The following is an 18,764-nucleotide window of genomic DNA, read 5'->3' on the forward strand; positions in this document are numbered from 1 at the left end:
GGAAGACTTAGAAGTATTACTGAACAAAGCTGTGGGAATCCTTTGAAATTAGTTCATGCTGCATAGACTTTGAATCCTCCTTGGAAGTCAAAGTGGATCTTTCTTCCTGGCAATGCCCTAAAGACCTTTTCCTGTCTCATAGCTCTTTTTATTCTTCAGTTTTTGCAGTATCAACAACAGATGATTTTTCCTGTATAGCCTTCTATCATCATACAGTAGCCTTTTTCTCTTATCAGCTCTCCACATCTTCATAATGCCTCTCTCCCTAGTAAGATAACTACACAAATCAAGGGACCCTAGAGATAAAAAAGAAGATAATCATTTTTATTTCTTCTTGTTATACTTCCCCCAAAAAGTAGGTGTGGGGTGGGGTGTGATATTCTGTTTCACAGATATTTTAATATATAAAAAAAAGGTAATTCTAGAACTTTGATATTAAAAGGAAACATACATATAAGCCAGTGTCTCTGGGATTTTCAGAGTCTCAATTATATGAGTATTTTATACCTAAATTACTTGATAGCCCCAAATTTCCAAGTGTCATTTTTCATGGCAGATTTTCCGTTTAAGTGAGGCATGTTTCTACAAAAAGCTCTTGAATCCAGAAATTCCAAAGCAATCCTACATAAGACAAAACTATTTCAAAAATCAAAATGAAATATTGAATAATTACAGGTCTTTCATTAAAAGATACAAGAGTACAGCTTTATAAACTCGCAAAGCTAAATTAATAGAAATAAGTATAGCTAGTTATTTATATACCTAAGAAATTAGTAGTTGATGACAATTAAAATTAAATAGTAGAATCTATATCAAATTATAGTAAATATCTCCATGTTTTCTTCCATTTGTTTCTTTATCCAAAATGTATTTATTATGCACTTACTATATATAAGGCACTGTGAGGGATAAAAACAAAGTGACATAGCTAATAATCTTAAAAGAAAATATATGATATATAGGTAACAAATTACAATGCAGTTTAGAGGGTGCCTAAGTGCTATCAGAAAGGAGAGAGGTATGGGAGCTCAAAAAAGGATACTAGTTACTTCCAGTTGCGGGACAACTAGGAGGGTAGCAATGTAGACGGAGAGATTGCTAGGCTTTGGACAAGTGAAGGAAAAACATTACAGGTAGAAGGCATAGGAACAGCAAAGCTACTGAATCGAATACATGAGGTATATGAGGAGCAGTTTCACAAAATCAACCTTTGATAACTGCATTCATTAAATTATGCCAAATTATTAATGTGCAGATAAAAAAATGTAAAACAATGAAAGAAGTTACCTTTCAGCTCCTGGTGGCATCCTTGATCCACCTATCTAGGTATATGATTCCCAGTGCATTTCTGGCAGTTATCCAAAAATTATATTATGGTTACCATAATATAATTATGGGGAAGAGGTTTTTCCCTTTCATCCAAGACATACTCGAAATCTCTAAAGAAGTATAGAAATTAAAGATATGAATTAGATAAATTCTTACAGGCAAAAGCTTAAGATACAGTAATATATTTAAAACATATATATATTAAACTTATAAATATATTTAAGAAATTATTTACTTTCCAAATTATCCAACTTACTCTGTAAGACCTGGTTAAAGGAGCCTCTCTTCGAAAATCAATCAATAAAATTCAAGCAGAAAGTATCAATAAACTATATTTAGCACTAGACTAAGCCAAATGCCTTAAAGATTATCTTAATCCCCTTTAAATTTCTTGGTCACCTTAAGAGGAAGCTAAACCAACTCACCATGAAAGCATGTCAAGAGAAAGAATCAAGTATTTATCCTGACTTTCCTGTATGAACTAAAGATAGTTGACAAGGGAAATTTCTTTTTTAGATAAATTCTGGCTAATTTGAAGGGATGATAGAGAATATCACTACTTTACTACTTCTAATGAATGATGTATTTAGATAATATATATTTAAAATATATAAACAAAGAAAGTCACAAATACTATGGAATGAAATAGAAAACTAGACATCAAAAGTAAACTGGATGGCGGGCCGCGGTGGCTCAGCGGGCAAGAGTGCTTGCCTGCCATGCCGGAGGACCCCGGTTCGATTCCCGGCCCCAGCCCATGTAAAAACAAAACAAACAAAACAAAAAAAATAATAATAAAATAAAAAAATGCTAAAAAAAAAAAAGTAAACTGGTAATTTCTCTTTTTGGTTATTTACCTTTTCTAGTTTCCTATGATTGCATTATCATGTAATTTTTAATTGAGTTTCTTTTTTTAATATCTTAAGCAATGTATCTGATGATGCTTTTAATCATACTATATACTGTCTTAATTATACAATATTCTAATAATACGAATATTATTGTCTTATTTTTAATTATTTATATCCATTTCCACATAAAGATAAGCCTATTTTTAAGAGGAGATACAAATATGAATTGGAAATACAGTGGGCTTGGGTTGTTATAATCCTAGTTTTATTAATCATGTATGTTACTTTGGGATAGGTTATTTTAAGTTATTTTTTTCTTCTTTTTACTTTTCTCTGTTTTCCAAATGTTCTATAATGGATATGTATTATTTTTAGTTTGAAAGAAACTTTAATAAAACAAGTAAACAAAAAGAATGAAATTAAATAATAGGAATAGAATCTATGAGGCTTGTCATAACGTCAGTATTTTTTTTTCACATGAGCAGGCACCAGGAATCAAACCCGGGGCTCTGGCATGGCAGGCGAGAACTCTGCCACTGAGCCACCATGGCCTTCCCTACTCTGTAATTTTAAGTAGTTTAAGACCCTCTATGAGATAGGATTACAGCTCATTTTCCTTTTCTTATTTATTTTAATGTATTTTCTTCTGTAGGCATTACTTTTACAATAAACAGGATAAATTTTAAAGACCTATTTTTTAAAACAACTGTCTAGCAGACTGCAAGGTGTCCCCTCATACCCATTCTTCTCTTCATTTTTAATAATAGAATCCCTAAATCTTAGCTGAGTACTAAAATGGCCATCCAAAATAAAAACCACATTTTTTAAACTGTCCTGCAGCCAAGTATGGTGGCCATGTGACTAGTGGGGTTAAATTTTAAATGGCATTTGTAGCTTCAGGGAACTGTGCTTAAAGGGATACCACCAATTCCCTTTCCTTCTTCCCTTTTGTCTTCTCTTTGGATTGTAGGTAAATTGGCTGAAGCTACAGCAGCCATCTTGGACAATAAATGAAAGCTACTACATGTTGAGGATGTTAGATATAGCAAAATAGAAAGAGCCTGGGACTTTAAAGTTTGTAGAGCTGGCATTCCAGCCCTGGACTTCCTACATATATGGAAGAAAGAAATAAACTTTTAATTTTTTAAATTCCGTTAATTGTGGATTTTTGTCACTCACAGCCAAATCTAATCCTGACTAATATAAAACCAAATGACTGGGAGTGTGTGTTTTGTAGTGCAGTTGAAGGGGTTAAAGACTGTCTAGTTCAGTCTCCTGTCTAGGAAGAAATCACACATCATCTCATCATCCAGCCTCTGCCTGAACATAATTATTTCTTCACAAGGCAGCCCATTATTTCATGTTTCAACAAGTCTTTCAGAAAATTCTCCTTATACTGAGTTAAATCTTCACTTTTTACCATTTTTAATCCTTTAAATAGACTTCTAATTCTCCTTCCATATGACAATTCTTCAAACTGTTTAAACAGTTATGCTTCTCATAAGACTTCCATTTTTCAGACTAAACATCCCTAGTTTTTAATTGCTGTAATAAAATGTATTGAGCTCTATGTTCCAAGGGTATTGCTAAATGCTTTGCATGCAGTATCTCTGTTAATCTTATTAAGCTGGCATTATTATCGCTATTTTACAGTTGAAAATACTAATAAGGTTGACAGGTGTAGGAACTTGCTGAAGGATTGAAATCTGTGCCTTCCCAGCCTTCTCTAGTTCTTTGTAAAACATGATTTCTAGATCATCATCATATCTGTCCTCCTTTGCTTCTAAACCCTACTTGGTTTAACAAAAATAATCATTATTACCCACCAACTTACTTTAGAATTAAACTTTGCTATCTGGTCAAAAGAAAGCTCAAACCCTTTTTAAAATGCTAAAATGTATCTGAAAGGCAATACAGTGGGACTATCATCTTCCTTGTTACTATTATTAATATTGTTTAAAACGGTGTTTGATTTTTGCTAGCCATTTTCATTGTTTATATCAAGCTTATGTTCCTTTAAAATGTCCTATAAGACTTATTTATGATGTGGTAATAAGGTGTAAGAACTGAGGCTTTTACACAATTGAGTCCTCCTAGAATCTCTTCTAACATTGTATAAGCCTGCTGCTGTGCCCCATTCATGCTGCCTATCTTTATGAAAATAAAAATTAGTTCATTTAAAATAAGTTAATCAGGTTTAGAATAAAAATTATTCTATTTCTACAAACTAAAAATAAAGTTTAATATTCCCAAACAACTCAAATTACATGAAGAGTAGTTTCTCAAATTGTTTCAACCACTGAGTAAAAATTACTTCTTCTATTATCTTTGAAACCTTGTTAAAATAAACAAAAGCTTCAATATAATACCACTGACATTAAATTCAATACAAGACACATTCTTTGTTTTCTACTGAACTAAATGTTAAGAAATTTTTATAACATATATCTCACCCACAAAATGGTTCCATTAAAGGAGGCCATGACTCTCCAGGGAACTCTGCTGTCTTGTACAGGTTTAACAAAAATAATCATTACCTACCGACTTACTTTAGAATTAAACTTTGCTATCTGGTCAAAAGAAAGTTCAAATCTTTTTAAAACTGTTTTTGACAGTAATGGTAATGAAACCATGGAATTTGAAACACCAGGCATTCCAAAGAGACTGTTCTATTTAATTCCATAAGACGATATCAGACACTGCTATTTAGAGATGAAGGTTAAACTGAAATTAAAATATTAATGAATTTTGATAGATTAAACCTAGCAAAGACAACCCATTTTTTTCATACTTCATTTCTCCTCATTACTGGTTGATACTTTTACTCTCCATTAATAAAAGTACTCTATTTGCACACTGTGGTAGTTAGGTTCGGATGTCAACTTGGCCAGGTGAAGGTGCCCAGTTCTGTTGCTATGGACATGAGCCAGTAGCATGTGAATCTCATCTACTGCTGATTATGCCTGCAGTCAGCTAGGGGGCATGCCTGCTGCAATGAATGATGTTTAATTTAATGGCTGGATGCTTAAATGAGAGAGCTCAATGCAGCACAGCCCAAGCAGCTTAGCATACCTCATCTCAGCCCTTGCAGCTCAGCCCAGGCCTTCGGAAATACAAAAAAGAATCACCGCAGGGAAAGTTGTTGGAACCCAGAGGCCTGGAGAGTAGGCCAGCAGAGATCACCCTGTGCCTTCCCTGTGTAAGAAAGAACCTCAGTTGAAAGTTAGCTGCCTTTCCTCTGAAGAACTATATGTTTTTAACTAAATAAATCCTCTTTTATTAAAAGCCAATCCATCTCTGGTGCATTGCATTCTGGCAGCTTTGGTAGACTAGAACACACACACACGCACACACACGCTTTATATTTTAAAACTATTACGTTCATCATTAGGACCAACTCCAACACTATTGTCATTAACTGTCAATGTTAAAACCACACTTTTAAAAATAATATCATTGAATTTTCATTGATCTAATATTCCAAATTTAGGTATCTATCCTAAGAAAAGAAAGATGAGGTCAATGATTTATGTACAATAATTCATTAATAATATTACTGAAGAATTAGAAACAACTTACAAAATAACAAGCAAATAAACTTTGTTATATCCATGTAATATTATATTATGTAGCCAATTAAAAACTCATGACCTCAAAGAACATTTGATGTGGAAAACTGTTTATAATATAGTTAGATGAAAAAGTGCCATACAGAAGTGAATATATACTTGTAAATTTTAAAACAAATTTGTTTTAAAGTACACACACACACACACACACACACACACACATACACTCCAAAACATTAAAAGTGAGTGTTAAGATTATGGTTAATTTTTTTTTTTATGGTTACCTTTAACATTGGTCTTTTTTGTATTTTATACTTTTCTATTTTCTATATTTTCCACAAGTTTATAAACAAAAAAGTTATTAATATGCTTCAGTATAGGTAGCACTAAAACTTGGATATAAAGTTCAAGTGATAAATTAATAAATCAAAATGTAAAAACATATGTTCAAGTTGAGAATCCAATTTGGCTAAGAATTTGATTTTAGAAATTGCCTTTAGCAGATCTTCTGGAAAATATTCAAGGGTGGCCAAGGAAAAACTAAGGAACACTAACCCAAGAGGATCCAATATACCTAAAACAAAATTAATAATTAAAAAAAATTCAGATGGTATGGTAGTCCATGACAAATTGTGGAAACTGTCCTGTAACTACTTGTTGAAGAATGCTTTGAAAATTACTGCTTTTTCTTTCTTTGCTTTCTTTATATTATACAATTTAAAAACTTAGAAAAAAATTCATTGAACTACCTCACATACATACGCACACACTTTCTACAGGTAAAACATTTTGTAAAAAGTGACATAAATGAAAGCTTGGCCAAACTAATCTATGCTGTTATAGTCTGCCCCACTCTCTCTCGGCCGACAGCAAACAAACTCACTCCCTCCCCCTCTCTACGTGGTACATGACTCCCAGGGGTGTGGACTTTCCTGGCAACATGGGACAGAAATCCTAGAATGAGCTAGAACTGATCAGCATCAAGGGATTGAGAAAATGTTCTCGACCAAAAGGGGGAAGAGTGAAATGAGACATAATAAAGTGTCAGTGACTGAGAGATTCCAGAGTCACGAGGTTATCCTGGAGGTTATTCTTACACATTAAATAGATTTCACCTTGTTAGTCAAGTTGTAATGGAGAGGCTGGAGGGAACTGCCTGAAAATGTGTAGCTGTGCTCTGGTGGCCATGTTTCTTGAAGATAATTGTATGATGATATGGCTGTCGCAGTGTGACTGTGTGGTTGTGAGAGCCTTGTGTCTGATGCTCCTTTTGTCTACTTTATCGATGGACAAGTAAAACATATGGATTAAAAAAAACAAATAATAGGGGGAACAAATGTTAAAATAAATTTAGTAGATTGAAATGCTGGTGATCAGTGAAGGGGAGGGGTAAAGGGTATGGTATGTATGGATTTTTTTCTGTCTTTTTATTTCTTTTTCTGAATTGATGCAGATGTTCTAGGAAATGATCATGATGACGAATATACAACTATGTGATGATAGTGTGAGTTACTAATTATATAACAAGAACAGAACGATCATATGATAAGAATGTTTGTGTTTGTATGTGGTTATGTATCATAAATAGAAAGATTTAATTAAAAAAAGAAAGAGGGGGTAAGGGGTATGGTATGTATGAATTTTTTTCTGTGTTTTCATTTCTTTTTCTGAATTGATGCAAATGTCCTAAGAAATGATCATGATGATGAATATGCAACTATGTGATGATATTGTGAATTACTGATTATATATGTAGAATGGAAAAAAAAAGTCTGCCACAGCTTTGGCTGGGGGCAGAACAATAACTGAAAAGGGGGACAGGGAGAGAAGAGTACTGACAAGGTTCTGTCTTTAATCTGTATCTCGAGTCCATGGATGGTGGAATTTGTATAAATTCAAGCTATATATTTAAGATATCTGAATATTTCTATATTATTATATTTTAATAAAATGTCTAAAAATTTTTCCTCTAAAAGAGAAAGAATTCCAAACAAAATATTGGTGATATATGTAGAAAGAAGTGATCCCAATCTCTAGGTATTGGTGATAATAATACAATAATGCTCAGAATGTGTTAGGTACCATTTGAAATACTTTACACTTTTTTTTTTAACTCATTTAAACCTCATTTCAGCATACAGTAGGAATGATTATTATCTTCCTTTTAAAAATGAATGTACTGAGGCACAGAGAAACTGATTTACCCAAGGTTTCACAGTAAGTAGTGGATGGAGGTTATTTACCTGCTTTGCCCCATCCAAGACCTATTTTTAATGGAGGGTGTTCTAGTTTGCTAGCTGCTGGAATGCAATATACCAGAAACGGAATTGCTTTTAAAAAGGGGAATTTAATAAGTTGCTAGTTTACAGTTCTAAGGCTGAGAAATGTCCCAATTTCAAAAGTCTACAGAAATATCTAATCAAAGGCATCCAGGGAAAGACACCTTGGTTCAAGAAGGCCAATGAAGTTCAGGGTTTCTCTCTCAAGTGAGAAGGCACATGGCAAACACATCAGAGTTTCTCTCTCATCTGGAAGGGCACATGTTGAACACAGTCAGGGTTCCTCCCTCATCTGGAAGGGCACATGGCAAACACAGTGTCATCTGCTAGCTTCTTCTCCTGGCTTCCTGTTTCATGAAGCTCCCCGGGAGACATTTTCCTTATTCATCTCCAAAGGTTGCTGGCTGGTAGACTGTGCTTCTCGTGGCTATGTCGTTCTGCTCTGCTCTCTCTGAATCTCTTATTCTCCAAAATGTTTCCTCTTTATAGAACTCCAGAGACTTATGAAGACCCATCCCAATGGGTGGAGACATGTCATCAACTAATCCAGTTTAACAACCACTCTTGACTAAATCACATCTCCAGGGAGATGATCTGATCACAATTTCAAACATACAGTATTGAATAGGGATTATTCCGCCTTTATGACATGGGATTTTCATTAAAACGTGGCTTTTCTAGGGTCCATACATCCTTTCAAACCAGCACAGATGGGTAGTGAGCCATCTAAAATGCATATTAACAACAATATTAACAACAATATTCTACAAAGGACAGAAAAGACATAAATCTTTCCTTTTAGATTTTTTTGCTGAGTTTAAGAAAGCAAAATTGAGTCACAAATGAGGTTGTGATTATATCCACCAGCAAAACTGATCTTCCAAAACTAGTATGTTATTTAGGATAAAGAAATTTATCAGTTCATCAATTATTTTAAAATTTATAAAGCTCTCCAAGAATTTTCCAAGCAATGTCTTAAAAAATATTAAAGCTATACTTAACTTCCCTTCTTTTACACACTTTTTGAAAGTTCCTAATCACATAAGCCCCATTTGCAGAATATGGGAAGAAATGTACTTTCATTTCCTTCTAGTGTTGACACACCAGTGAACAATCAGGAGCACACAGTCTGTTTCAAGTTCATCTTTCTACATGTAGTTGTATTACTAAAAAAGGGATATATAGGAATGCCAGCACAAATGTAGCAAAGTCCATTAGCATGGTACTGATATAATGAACCTATTTATGCTGGTTTCACATCTACCTAACCAAAGTTCTATAGGGCTATACAAATACAGAGCCTAACACCTTATGTTGGACATGGAATCTCTAAATAAATAACTGTGGCTTGGTGGATGACTAATTGGGTAGGTACCTCTGACTTTTTAGGCACAGCAAAAGCATTGAGGGAACTACCTCTGGCTATCTCTCCAACCTCATCTCTTATCAACTCAGTCTCCCTCATTCCACTCCTGCTGCATTGAAATTGCTGACCCTGGAACAACCAAGCATGCTTTTACCTCCAGGCCTTTCACACTTGCTTTTTTCTCATTGTGGGTCTCTCTTCCCCATCCATCGACATGGATCACTCCATCATTTCATTCTGTCCATGGCCAAATGAAATCTCCTCAGAGTAGAGATGACTCCCTCATCTAACAGAGCACCAAATTCACCCCACTCCATTATTCTCAATTCTACAACCTTCATCTGCTCTAATTTTTCTGAGGGTACTTATCACTTAACCTGACCTTATATATTTACTTATTGTTTATGCTGGTCTCCATCAAGAGAAAGTAAATTAAAGGCAGATTATGTTTGTATGTTCTCCTGTATCTCCAGTGTCGAGAGGAGTGCCTGACACATAGTAGGTATATAACAAATACTTGGTGAATGTTCAATTAAAAGGCAGTCATTATTGAACCTATTATCTTACTTCTCCTAAAACTGCCACATCATACTGACAAATGAGAGGTGTGGGCCTGAGAAGGGATGCTCCATATGGCCCTATTCCTTGAAGGCAAAACTATCACAACCACAATTCAGGACCCAAAAGAAAGGATGAAAAGGAAAAAAAAAGGAATAATTTCCTGCCTCTGCTATCCTTACTTACTGCCTCCTTTTTTTTTTTAATCCTTTTATTGAGAAATTTTTCCATACATACAGTCCATACGTGGAGTACAATCATTGGCTCACATTATCATCACATAGTTGCATATTCATCACCATGATCATTTTTAGGATATCTGCATCACTCCAGAAAAAGAAATAAAAAAGAAAAAGCTCATACATCCCATACCCGTCACCCCTCCCTCTCATTGACCACTAGTATTTCAATCTATCCAATTTTTATCCTTTATCTCACACCCCAATATTTATTTATTTTCTATTCTTATTTTTTTACTTATCTGTCCATACCCTGGATTAAAGGAGCATCAGACACAAGGTTTTCACAATAACACAGTCATGTTGTAAAAGCTATATCATTATACAATAGTCTTCAAGAATCAAGGCTACTGGAACACAGCTCAACAGTTTCAAGTATTTCCCTCCAGCCACTCCAATATACCATAAACTAAAAAGGGAATATCTATATAATGCATAGAATACCTCCAGGATAATCTCTCAACTCTGTCTGAAATCTCTCAGCCTCTGAAACTTTATTTGTCTCATTTCTCTCTTCTTCCCTTTGCCAAGGCTTTCTCAATCCTATGATGCCAGAACCCATCTCATCCCAGGAATTCTGTCCCACAGCACCAGGGAGATTTACACCCCTGGGAGTCATGTCCCACATAGCAGGGAGGGCAGTTTACCTGCTGAGTTGGCTTAGGGAGAGATGCCACATCTGAGCCACAAAAGAGGCTCTCTGGAGGTGACTCTTAGGCATAATTAGAAGTAGGCTTAGCTTCACCTTGCAGGAATAAGTTACATAGAGGTGACCCCAAGATCGAAGGCTCACCCTATTGAATTGGTTATCCCCACTGCTTGTGAGAATATCAGGAATTCCCCAGATGGGGAAGTTTAAATTACAGATCCAAGAAGTGCAGTGTACCCCAAACAGAATAGATCCAAACAGATCTACTTCAAGACACTTATTAATCAGATTGTCAAATGTGAAAGACAAAGAATTTTGAAAGCAGCAAGAGTAAAGTAACCCATCACATACACGCAAAGTTCAATAAGACTATGTGCAGAATTTTCAGCAGAAACCATGGTGTCAAGAAGTCAGTAATATGATATATTTAAGATGCTGAAAGAGAAAAACTGTCAACAAACAATTCTAAATCCAGCAAAACTGTCCATCAAAAATGAGAGGGAGATTAAAATATTTTCAGACAAACAGTCACTGAGAGAATTTGTGATTAAGAGACCAGCTCTACAAGAAATTCTAAAGGGAGCAGTACAGACAGACAGGAAAAGACAGGAGAGATGGGTCTGGATAGAAATGAAGACTATCAGTAAAGGTAAAAGGAGAAAAAAATTAGATATGATATATAAAGTACAAAAGACAAAATGGTAGAAGAAAGTAATGCCTTTACAGCAATAAAATTAAATGTTAATGGATTAAACTCTACATCTACATGCTGTCTACAGGAGATTCACTTCAGACTCAAGGACAAAAACAGGTTGAAAGTGAAAGGTCGGGAAAAGATATTTCATGCAAACAACAACCAGAAAAGAGCAGGGGTAACTATACTAATATCTGACAAATTAAGACTTCAAATATAAAACAATTAAAAGAAACAAAGAAGGATACTATGTATTAATAAAAGGAACAATTCAACAAGAAGACATAACAATCATAAATACTTATGTACCAAACCAGAGTGCTGCAAAATTCATGAGGCAAACACTGACAGCACTGAGCGGAGAACCAGACACCTCTATCATAATAGAGACTTCTATTACCCACTCTCATCAACAGATAGAACATCTAGACAGAGGATGAATAAGGAAACAGGTTTTGAATACGATAAATGAACTAGACTTAACAGACATTTACAGAACATTACACCCTACAACAGCAGGATCCACATTTTTCTCAAATGCTCATGGATCATTCTCAAGGATAGACCATATGCTGGGTCACAAAGCAAGTCTCAATAAACTTTAAAAGATTGAAATCATATAAAACACTTTCACAGATCATAACAAAATGACGTTGGAAATCTGTAACAGGCAGAGGGCCAGGAAATTCACAAATACATTGAGGCTAAATAACACACTCTTAAACAACCAGTGGGTCAAGAAAGAAATTACAAGAGTAATCAGTTAACATCTCGAAGCAAACGAAAATGAAAATACATACAGCTTCTGCTATCTCTTTATATCTTTTTAAAGAAACAGATAATATTAGCATCACAGCAGCAACCCTCAGACAATTTATAAACATCTACTGAAGACCTAAAGAATATTTGCTTGCTTAAAAAAAAAACTATTAAAGCAGATGGAAAGTTTAATAAGTACAGAGTTTCTGTTTGAAGTGATGGAAAAATTTTGGTAAATTTTTGGTGATAGAAGCATAACACTGTGAATGTAAATAATACTACTGAACTGTATACTTGAAAGTGGTTAAAATGGGAAATTTTATGTTGTATATATGTTACCACAATAAAAATGTTTAAAAAAAGGAAGCAACCACCAGATATTGTCTCCAGATGTGATGCAAACATAAAGTACCCAGGGCCACGGTGGCTCAGCAGGCAGAGGTCTTGCCTGCCATGCCAGACACACAGATTCTATTCCTGATTCCTACCCATGCAGAAAAAAAAAAAAAAACAACAACATAAAGTACCCAGCATCACACATGAGGTATTTTTGCTGAAAATGTTCAATATAAATCTAATTAAGCCTCTATACTTAACTTTCAGTTTACTAAATTGAACAGTAGGTTAAAGGACACTTTAAAGAAAGCAATTAGACAAATCCAGAATGAGCCATATCTATACTAAATGACTAATCTCTTTTATAAAAAAAACAATGTCAATTAAAAAAAGAAGATGGGGAGAAAGAGACATAACCAAATGTTGGTTGCTTAACAAGAGTTATAAAAGCAAAGTGGTTAAACTTATGAAGCATGTAATAACATGGATGGACCTAGAGAACATTATGCTGAGTGAGTCCAGCCAAAAACTAAAGGACAAATACTGTATGGTCCCACTGATGTGAACGGACATTCAAGAATAAACTTGGAATATGTCATTGGTAACAGAGTCCAGCAGGAGTTAGAAACAGGGTAAGATAATGGGTAATTGGAGCTGAAGGGATACAGACTGTGCAACAGGACTAGATACAAAAACTCAAAAATGGACAGCACAATAATACCTAAGTATAAAGTAATCATGTTAAAACACTGAATGAAGCTGCATCTGAGCTATAGGTATTTTGTTTTGTTTTGTTTTGTTTTGTTTTGTTTTTACTATTATTATTGCTTTTATTTCTTTTCTCTATATTAACATTCTATATCTTTTTCTGTTGTGTTGCTAATTCCTCTATACCGATGCAAATGTACTAAGAAACGATGATCATGCATCTATGTGATGATGTTAAGAATTACTGATTGCATATGTGGAATGGTATGATTTCTAAATGTTGGGTTAATTTCTTTTTTTCCGTTAATTAATAAAAAAAAAAAAGCAAAGTGGTGACAATCTGGGAAATGTGATTGTGGATGAGGTACTAAATTAGGGACTTGTTAATCTTATAAGGTGTTAATCTTATAATGTATTGTAGATATAAAGAAAATGTTCTTATAAACATGAATTATGTAGGGGGGATACTTCAAATGGTTCACACAAACACACACACACACCACAAAGCAAATGTGGCAAAATGAATATAATTATTCCAGCTAGATTGTGGGTATACAGTATACAGAAGCTTGTTATACTGTTCTTTCCACTTCTCTGTATAGTTGAAAACGCTGATAATAACATTAGGAAAAAAACCAACCTTCCCCCCAAAAAGTGAATGCAAAAAAAAAAGTGACATAATATTCTAGAATATAAGATTAAAAATGAGATAAAATCAAATGTAATGAGCGAAACTTGTTTCCATCAGGAGCCAAAACAACAGCGTTGAAATAACAGTATTTTGGACACAACTGGGGAGATTAAAACATGGATTATATAATAGATATTTGGGAATTATTATAAATTTTCTTAGGTGTGATAATTGTATTATGGTTAGGTAGGAGAATGTTATTATTCTTAGGAGGTGTATGCTAAAATAATTAAGGGTGAAAGATCATAATGCCTACAGATTACTTTGAGATGGTTCAGAAAAAAAACAAGAGAGCAAGTGAGACAAAAATATAAAGTAAATACGACAAAATGTTAACCACTGTTGATTCTGCAGTGAATATATAGGCGTTCCTTGTTGTAACAATTTTTCTGTAAGCTTGACATTTTTCATAATAAAAGAGTTTCAAAATCAGATAGAAAATATTTTCTACTCTTAGATGTAGAACTCATGGCTATTGGGGCTAGCCTTTAATTGAAAGATCTCCATTAGGCCAGCAGCAACATCTCCTCTTACCTGCTGTTCTAGCTTGCTAGCTGTCAGAATGCAATATACCAGAAATAGAATGGCTTTTAAAAAGGGGAATTTAGCAAATTGCTGGTTTACAGTTCTAAGGCCTAGAAAATATACCAGTTAAAACAAGTCTGTAGAAATGTTCAATCTAAGGCATCCAGGGAAAGATACCTTGGTTCAAGAAGGCCAATGACGTTCAGGGTTTCTCTCTCATCTGGAAAGGCACACGGTGAACACGGCATCATCTGCTAGCTCTTTCCAGCTCCCCAGGAGGTGTTTTCTTCTTCATCTCCAAAGGTCGCTGGCTGGTGAACTCTCTGCTTCTCACGGCTACGTTGTTCCTGTCTCAGAATCTCTTTCTCTCTCCAAAATGTTTCCTCTTTTATAGGATTCCAGTAAAGTAATCAAGACCCACCTGGAATGGGTAGAGACACATCTCCACATAATCCAGACTAACAACCACTCTTGATTGAGTCACATCTCCAGGGAGATGATCTAATTAAAGTTTCAAGCATACAGTACTGAATTAGAAATATAGCATGTTTTCTAATTCAGGGATTAGAAGAAACGGCTGCCTTTTCACAATAGGATTAGGATTAAAACATGGCTTTTCTAGGGTATATACATCCTTTCAAACCAGCACAACTACTGATTCATTGTAATACCAAATAATATACCTACTAAAGTAAGAATTATGTTGTTGAATGCAAATTCATCCCTTTGAGGTGGATCATAGTCCAAGGTGCTGAACGGAAGAATAATAGCAGAGATTGATAAAGGATGGATCTGTATAAACAAAAAAAAGGATTCATAGTTTAAACTTCAATAAAACAAAAAAAATTTTAAACCTAATTATTATTTTAGGTAGAAGTATTTTTCAACAGTCTATAGTTAAACAGAGAATGAATGTATTATCTTTTTTGAATACTTTTTCCATCCATTCTGTTTGCATCATAATTACTAGTAACTCTAAAAATGTTAATGTAGAAAAAAACCAGAAAATTTACAAATTCATTTATTAGGTGTAAAATCTTGTTTCAGAATTTTTAAGTCATTAAAGTGAACAGGAAACTGCATAACTAATTTCTATGATACTCTGTTTTTATAGAATAATCATATTATGTAATTAAGGAAATTTCTGTATCTTAGCTTACTTTATAATCATTAGGATGTATTTTTCATTCATTCATTCATTCCTCTGTTTTATTATTCACTCACCCATCTATTAATACTGCTAGGCACTATGCTAAGCAAACAAGACATACTTTTATTTTCATTTGTGTAAAATATCATCTTCTAAGTAAAAGTCTTACCCTGATATATACAACAGAAAATTTGTAAGTGAACTTCTTCTCACATAATTTTTTAAAAAAACAAAACAGTACTTTAGAAGTTAGTTCCAGAAATAAATCAGTAAGAAGATACAAGGACAATTCAAGAACACTGAAGTCAAAGAATACCTTATAAATTGTTCTTAGTTTTCCCAATTATTTTACCCTTTTGAACATAATGGTTTTTAAACAGTAAAAGTAATGTAACAGGATTATAGAAAATAAGAAAAAGGAAAAGCAAAATAAGTCATACTCTAATACAACTATCGTTATTTTTAAATATTTCCTTCTAGTCAGTGAATTTTGACTGTTGATCTTCAACAATATTATAATAAACCAAAGGATCTGTCCTGTAACTACTTGTTGAAGAGTGCTTTGAAAACTATTGCTTTTTTATTTCTTTGCTTTGTATATACGTTATACTATACAATAAAAAAGTTTTTTAAAAAAAGAAAATTGTAAACTAAACAAAAATTTAAATAGACTTTATTTAAAAAGCTGTTGCTTATAAAATTTGAAAAAGCCATTTATACTCTTTACTAACATAAAATGATTATTATTTTAAAAGTAACACATGCTAACAATTAAAAAGTCAGATTATTACAGAAAGATTTAAAGAGAGAAAATTATTCCAAATTATTGAAACCATTTACATATTATTTGAATTATAGCACAATTCAACTCAAAGTTGCATAGTAACAAAACAAACACTAAAACCATGCTTTGAAAAACTTGGGAATTCTACAGGAAAAATTACCTAATTTCTTCAACAAATAAATGGTAAGACAAAAGAGTGAGAATATATATATTATATAAGGCCTTGAAAGTCACTAAAAGACATACATAAGAAGAAAGTTCACAGCAGCACTATATGTAATAACAAAAAACTACAAGCAAACCAAATGTCCATCAATAGGACAACAGATAACTCAGCAATCCCATTTCTAGGCATATGCCCAAAAGAACTGAAAGCAGGGACTCAGACAGATATTTGTACAGCAATGTTCATAACAACATAATTCACAATAGCTAAAAGACAGAAACAACTCAAGTTGTTTCTCAACTTGACTCAAACAACTCAACTCAAGGAATAAATAAACGAGAAATATCCATACAACAGAATATTATTCAGCCATTAAAAGGAATGAAGTTCTGACACATGATACAAGGATGAACCCTGAGAACATCATGTTGAGTGTTGTTCACAGCCAAACACAAATGGACAAATAATGTATGCTCTCACTTTATATGACATAACTAGAATATGCAAATTCATAGATAGATAAAGTAGATTACAAGGTACCATGGGTGGGGTAGGGGTAGGAAATGGAGAGTAAATGCTTAAAGGGTACAGAGTTTCTGTTTGGGGTGGTAGAAAAGTTTTGGTAATGGGTGGTGGTAACAACACTGTGAATGTAATTAATACCACTGAATTGCATACTTGAAAGTGGTTAAAATGGGAAATTTTATGTTGTATATGTTACCACAATAAAAATGTTTAGGTTTCTTAAATTGAAAAAATAAAGTAACAAGCCAAGCCCTTGATCCTGAGGCTTGCTCTTGTGAAGCATATGTATGCAGTGGAGAAGCTAAGCCTACCTATAGGTATGACTAAGAGTTACTTCTGGAGAACCTCTTCTGTTGCTCAGACATGGGCTCTCTCTCTCTCTCTAAGCCCAACTCTGCAAACGAAATCATTGCCTGGCCCCCTACATGGAAAATGACATCCAGGGGTGAAAGTCTCCTTGGTGGCATGGGAGATGACTCCTGGGGAGTCATCTGTGTTATTCCATGGCCTCAACCATGGGATCAACAATGCCATCCTGAATAAAAGGGGGTAAAGAAGTGTACCTAATAAGGTATCAGTGGCTAAGAGGCTACTCTGGAGGTCACTCTTGTGTAAGCTTCAGCTGGACATTGCAATCTACCATAATTTGCTAACCCCCAACCAAAACCATTCCAGCCAATCCTAAAGAACATCTAAAGTACTATATAAGATTCTACATTAAAAAAAAGCTCAATTAAGATTCTACAAAGGTCCCATGCACTAGGGTAACATTCCAGAAAGCTACAACCTCCAGATGGGCCCTGGACCACAGAAATGCAATGGGTCAGCCTGTGAGAACATCAACCAATTCTATCCCCCATCCCATATTATCAACAGCCCCTTCCAAAATGAAAAAATTAGAATGGGCACAGCCCAAATAGCCATGTGATGGTTTGAATTTGTGGGCCCCAGAAAAGTCATATCCTTTAATCCTCATTCAATATTGCTGGGTGAGAGTTTTTTAATTACCTATCAAGATATGACCCACCCAACTGTGGGTGGTAACTTTTGATTAGATGAGTTCCATGGAGGTGTGTCTCCACCCATTCAAGGTGGGGTTGCTTACTGAGCTCTTTAAGGGGGAACCATCTTGGAGAAAGCCACAGATCCATGAAAGCCCTCACAGCCAGAGACCTTTGGAGATGAAGAAGGAAAATGCCCCCAGCGGAGCTTCATGAAACAAGAAGCTCTGAGAGAAAGCTAGCAAATGTGCCATGTTTGCCATGTGCCTTTCCAGCTGAAAGAGAAACCCTGAACTTCACTGGCCTTTTTGAGTGAAGGTAACCAAACCCCTTGCGGTGCTTTAATTTGGACATTTCAATAGACTAGCTTTAATCAGGACATTTTCACAGCCTAGAACTGTAAACTTGCAACTTAGTATTTTACTCCTTTTAAAAGCCATTCTGTTTCTGGTATACTGCATTCCAGCAGCTAACAAGCTAGAAGAACCCCTATAGAGTGGGAGAAAGATTAAAGGTGATGGTGGAGTTATACAGAGAAGGTAGGGTTTAACAAATGAGTATGATTGCTGAATCATTACACTGATA

The 18,764-nt window shown here is 34.5% G+C and overlaps 1 protein-coding gene across 1 annotated transcript in view; it reads right to left on the minus strand.

Moving 5' to 3' along the window:
- FASTKD1 (FAST kinase domains 1) overlaps window positions 1-18,764 on the minus strand; it is a 54,913-nt gene that overhangs the window by 13,043 nt on the left and 23,106 nt on the right. The window contains 9 exon segments of the mRNA XM_077151779.1: window positions 508-542; window positions 545-621; window positions 1,288-1,385; window positions 1,388-1,439; window positions 4,216-4,331; window positions 4,771-4,898; window positions 6,183-6,323; window positions 15,241-15,270; window positions 15,273-15,345. Of these exon segments, the coding sequence (XP_077007894.1) occupies window positions 508-542; window positions 545-621; window positions 1,288-1,385; window positions 1,388-1,439; window positions 4,216-4,331; window positions 4,771-4,898; window positions 6,183-6,323; window positions 15,241-15,270; window positions 15,273-15,345 (750 nt within the window).

The sequence above is a fragment of the Tamandua tetradactyla genome, chromosome 3, assembly GCF_023851605.1.
Source record: "Tamandua tetradactyla isolate mTamTet1 chromosome 3, mTamTet1.pri, whole genome shotgun sequence".
Taxonomy (NCBI): domain Eukaryota; kingdom Metazoa; phylum Chordata; class Mammalia; order Pilosa; family Myrmecophagidae; genus Tamandua; species Tamandua tetradactyla.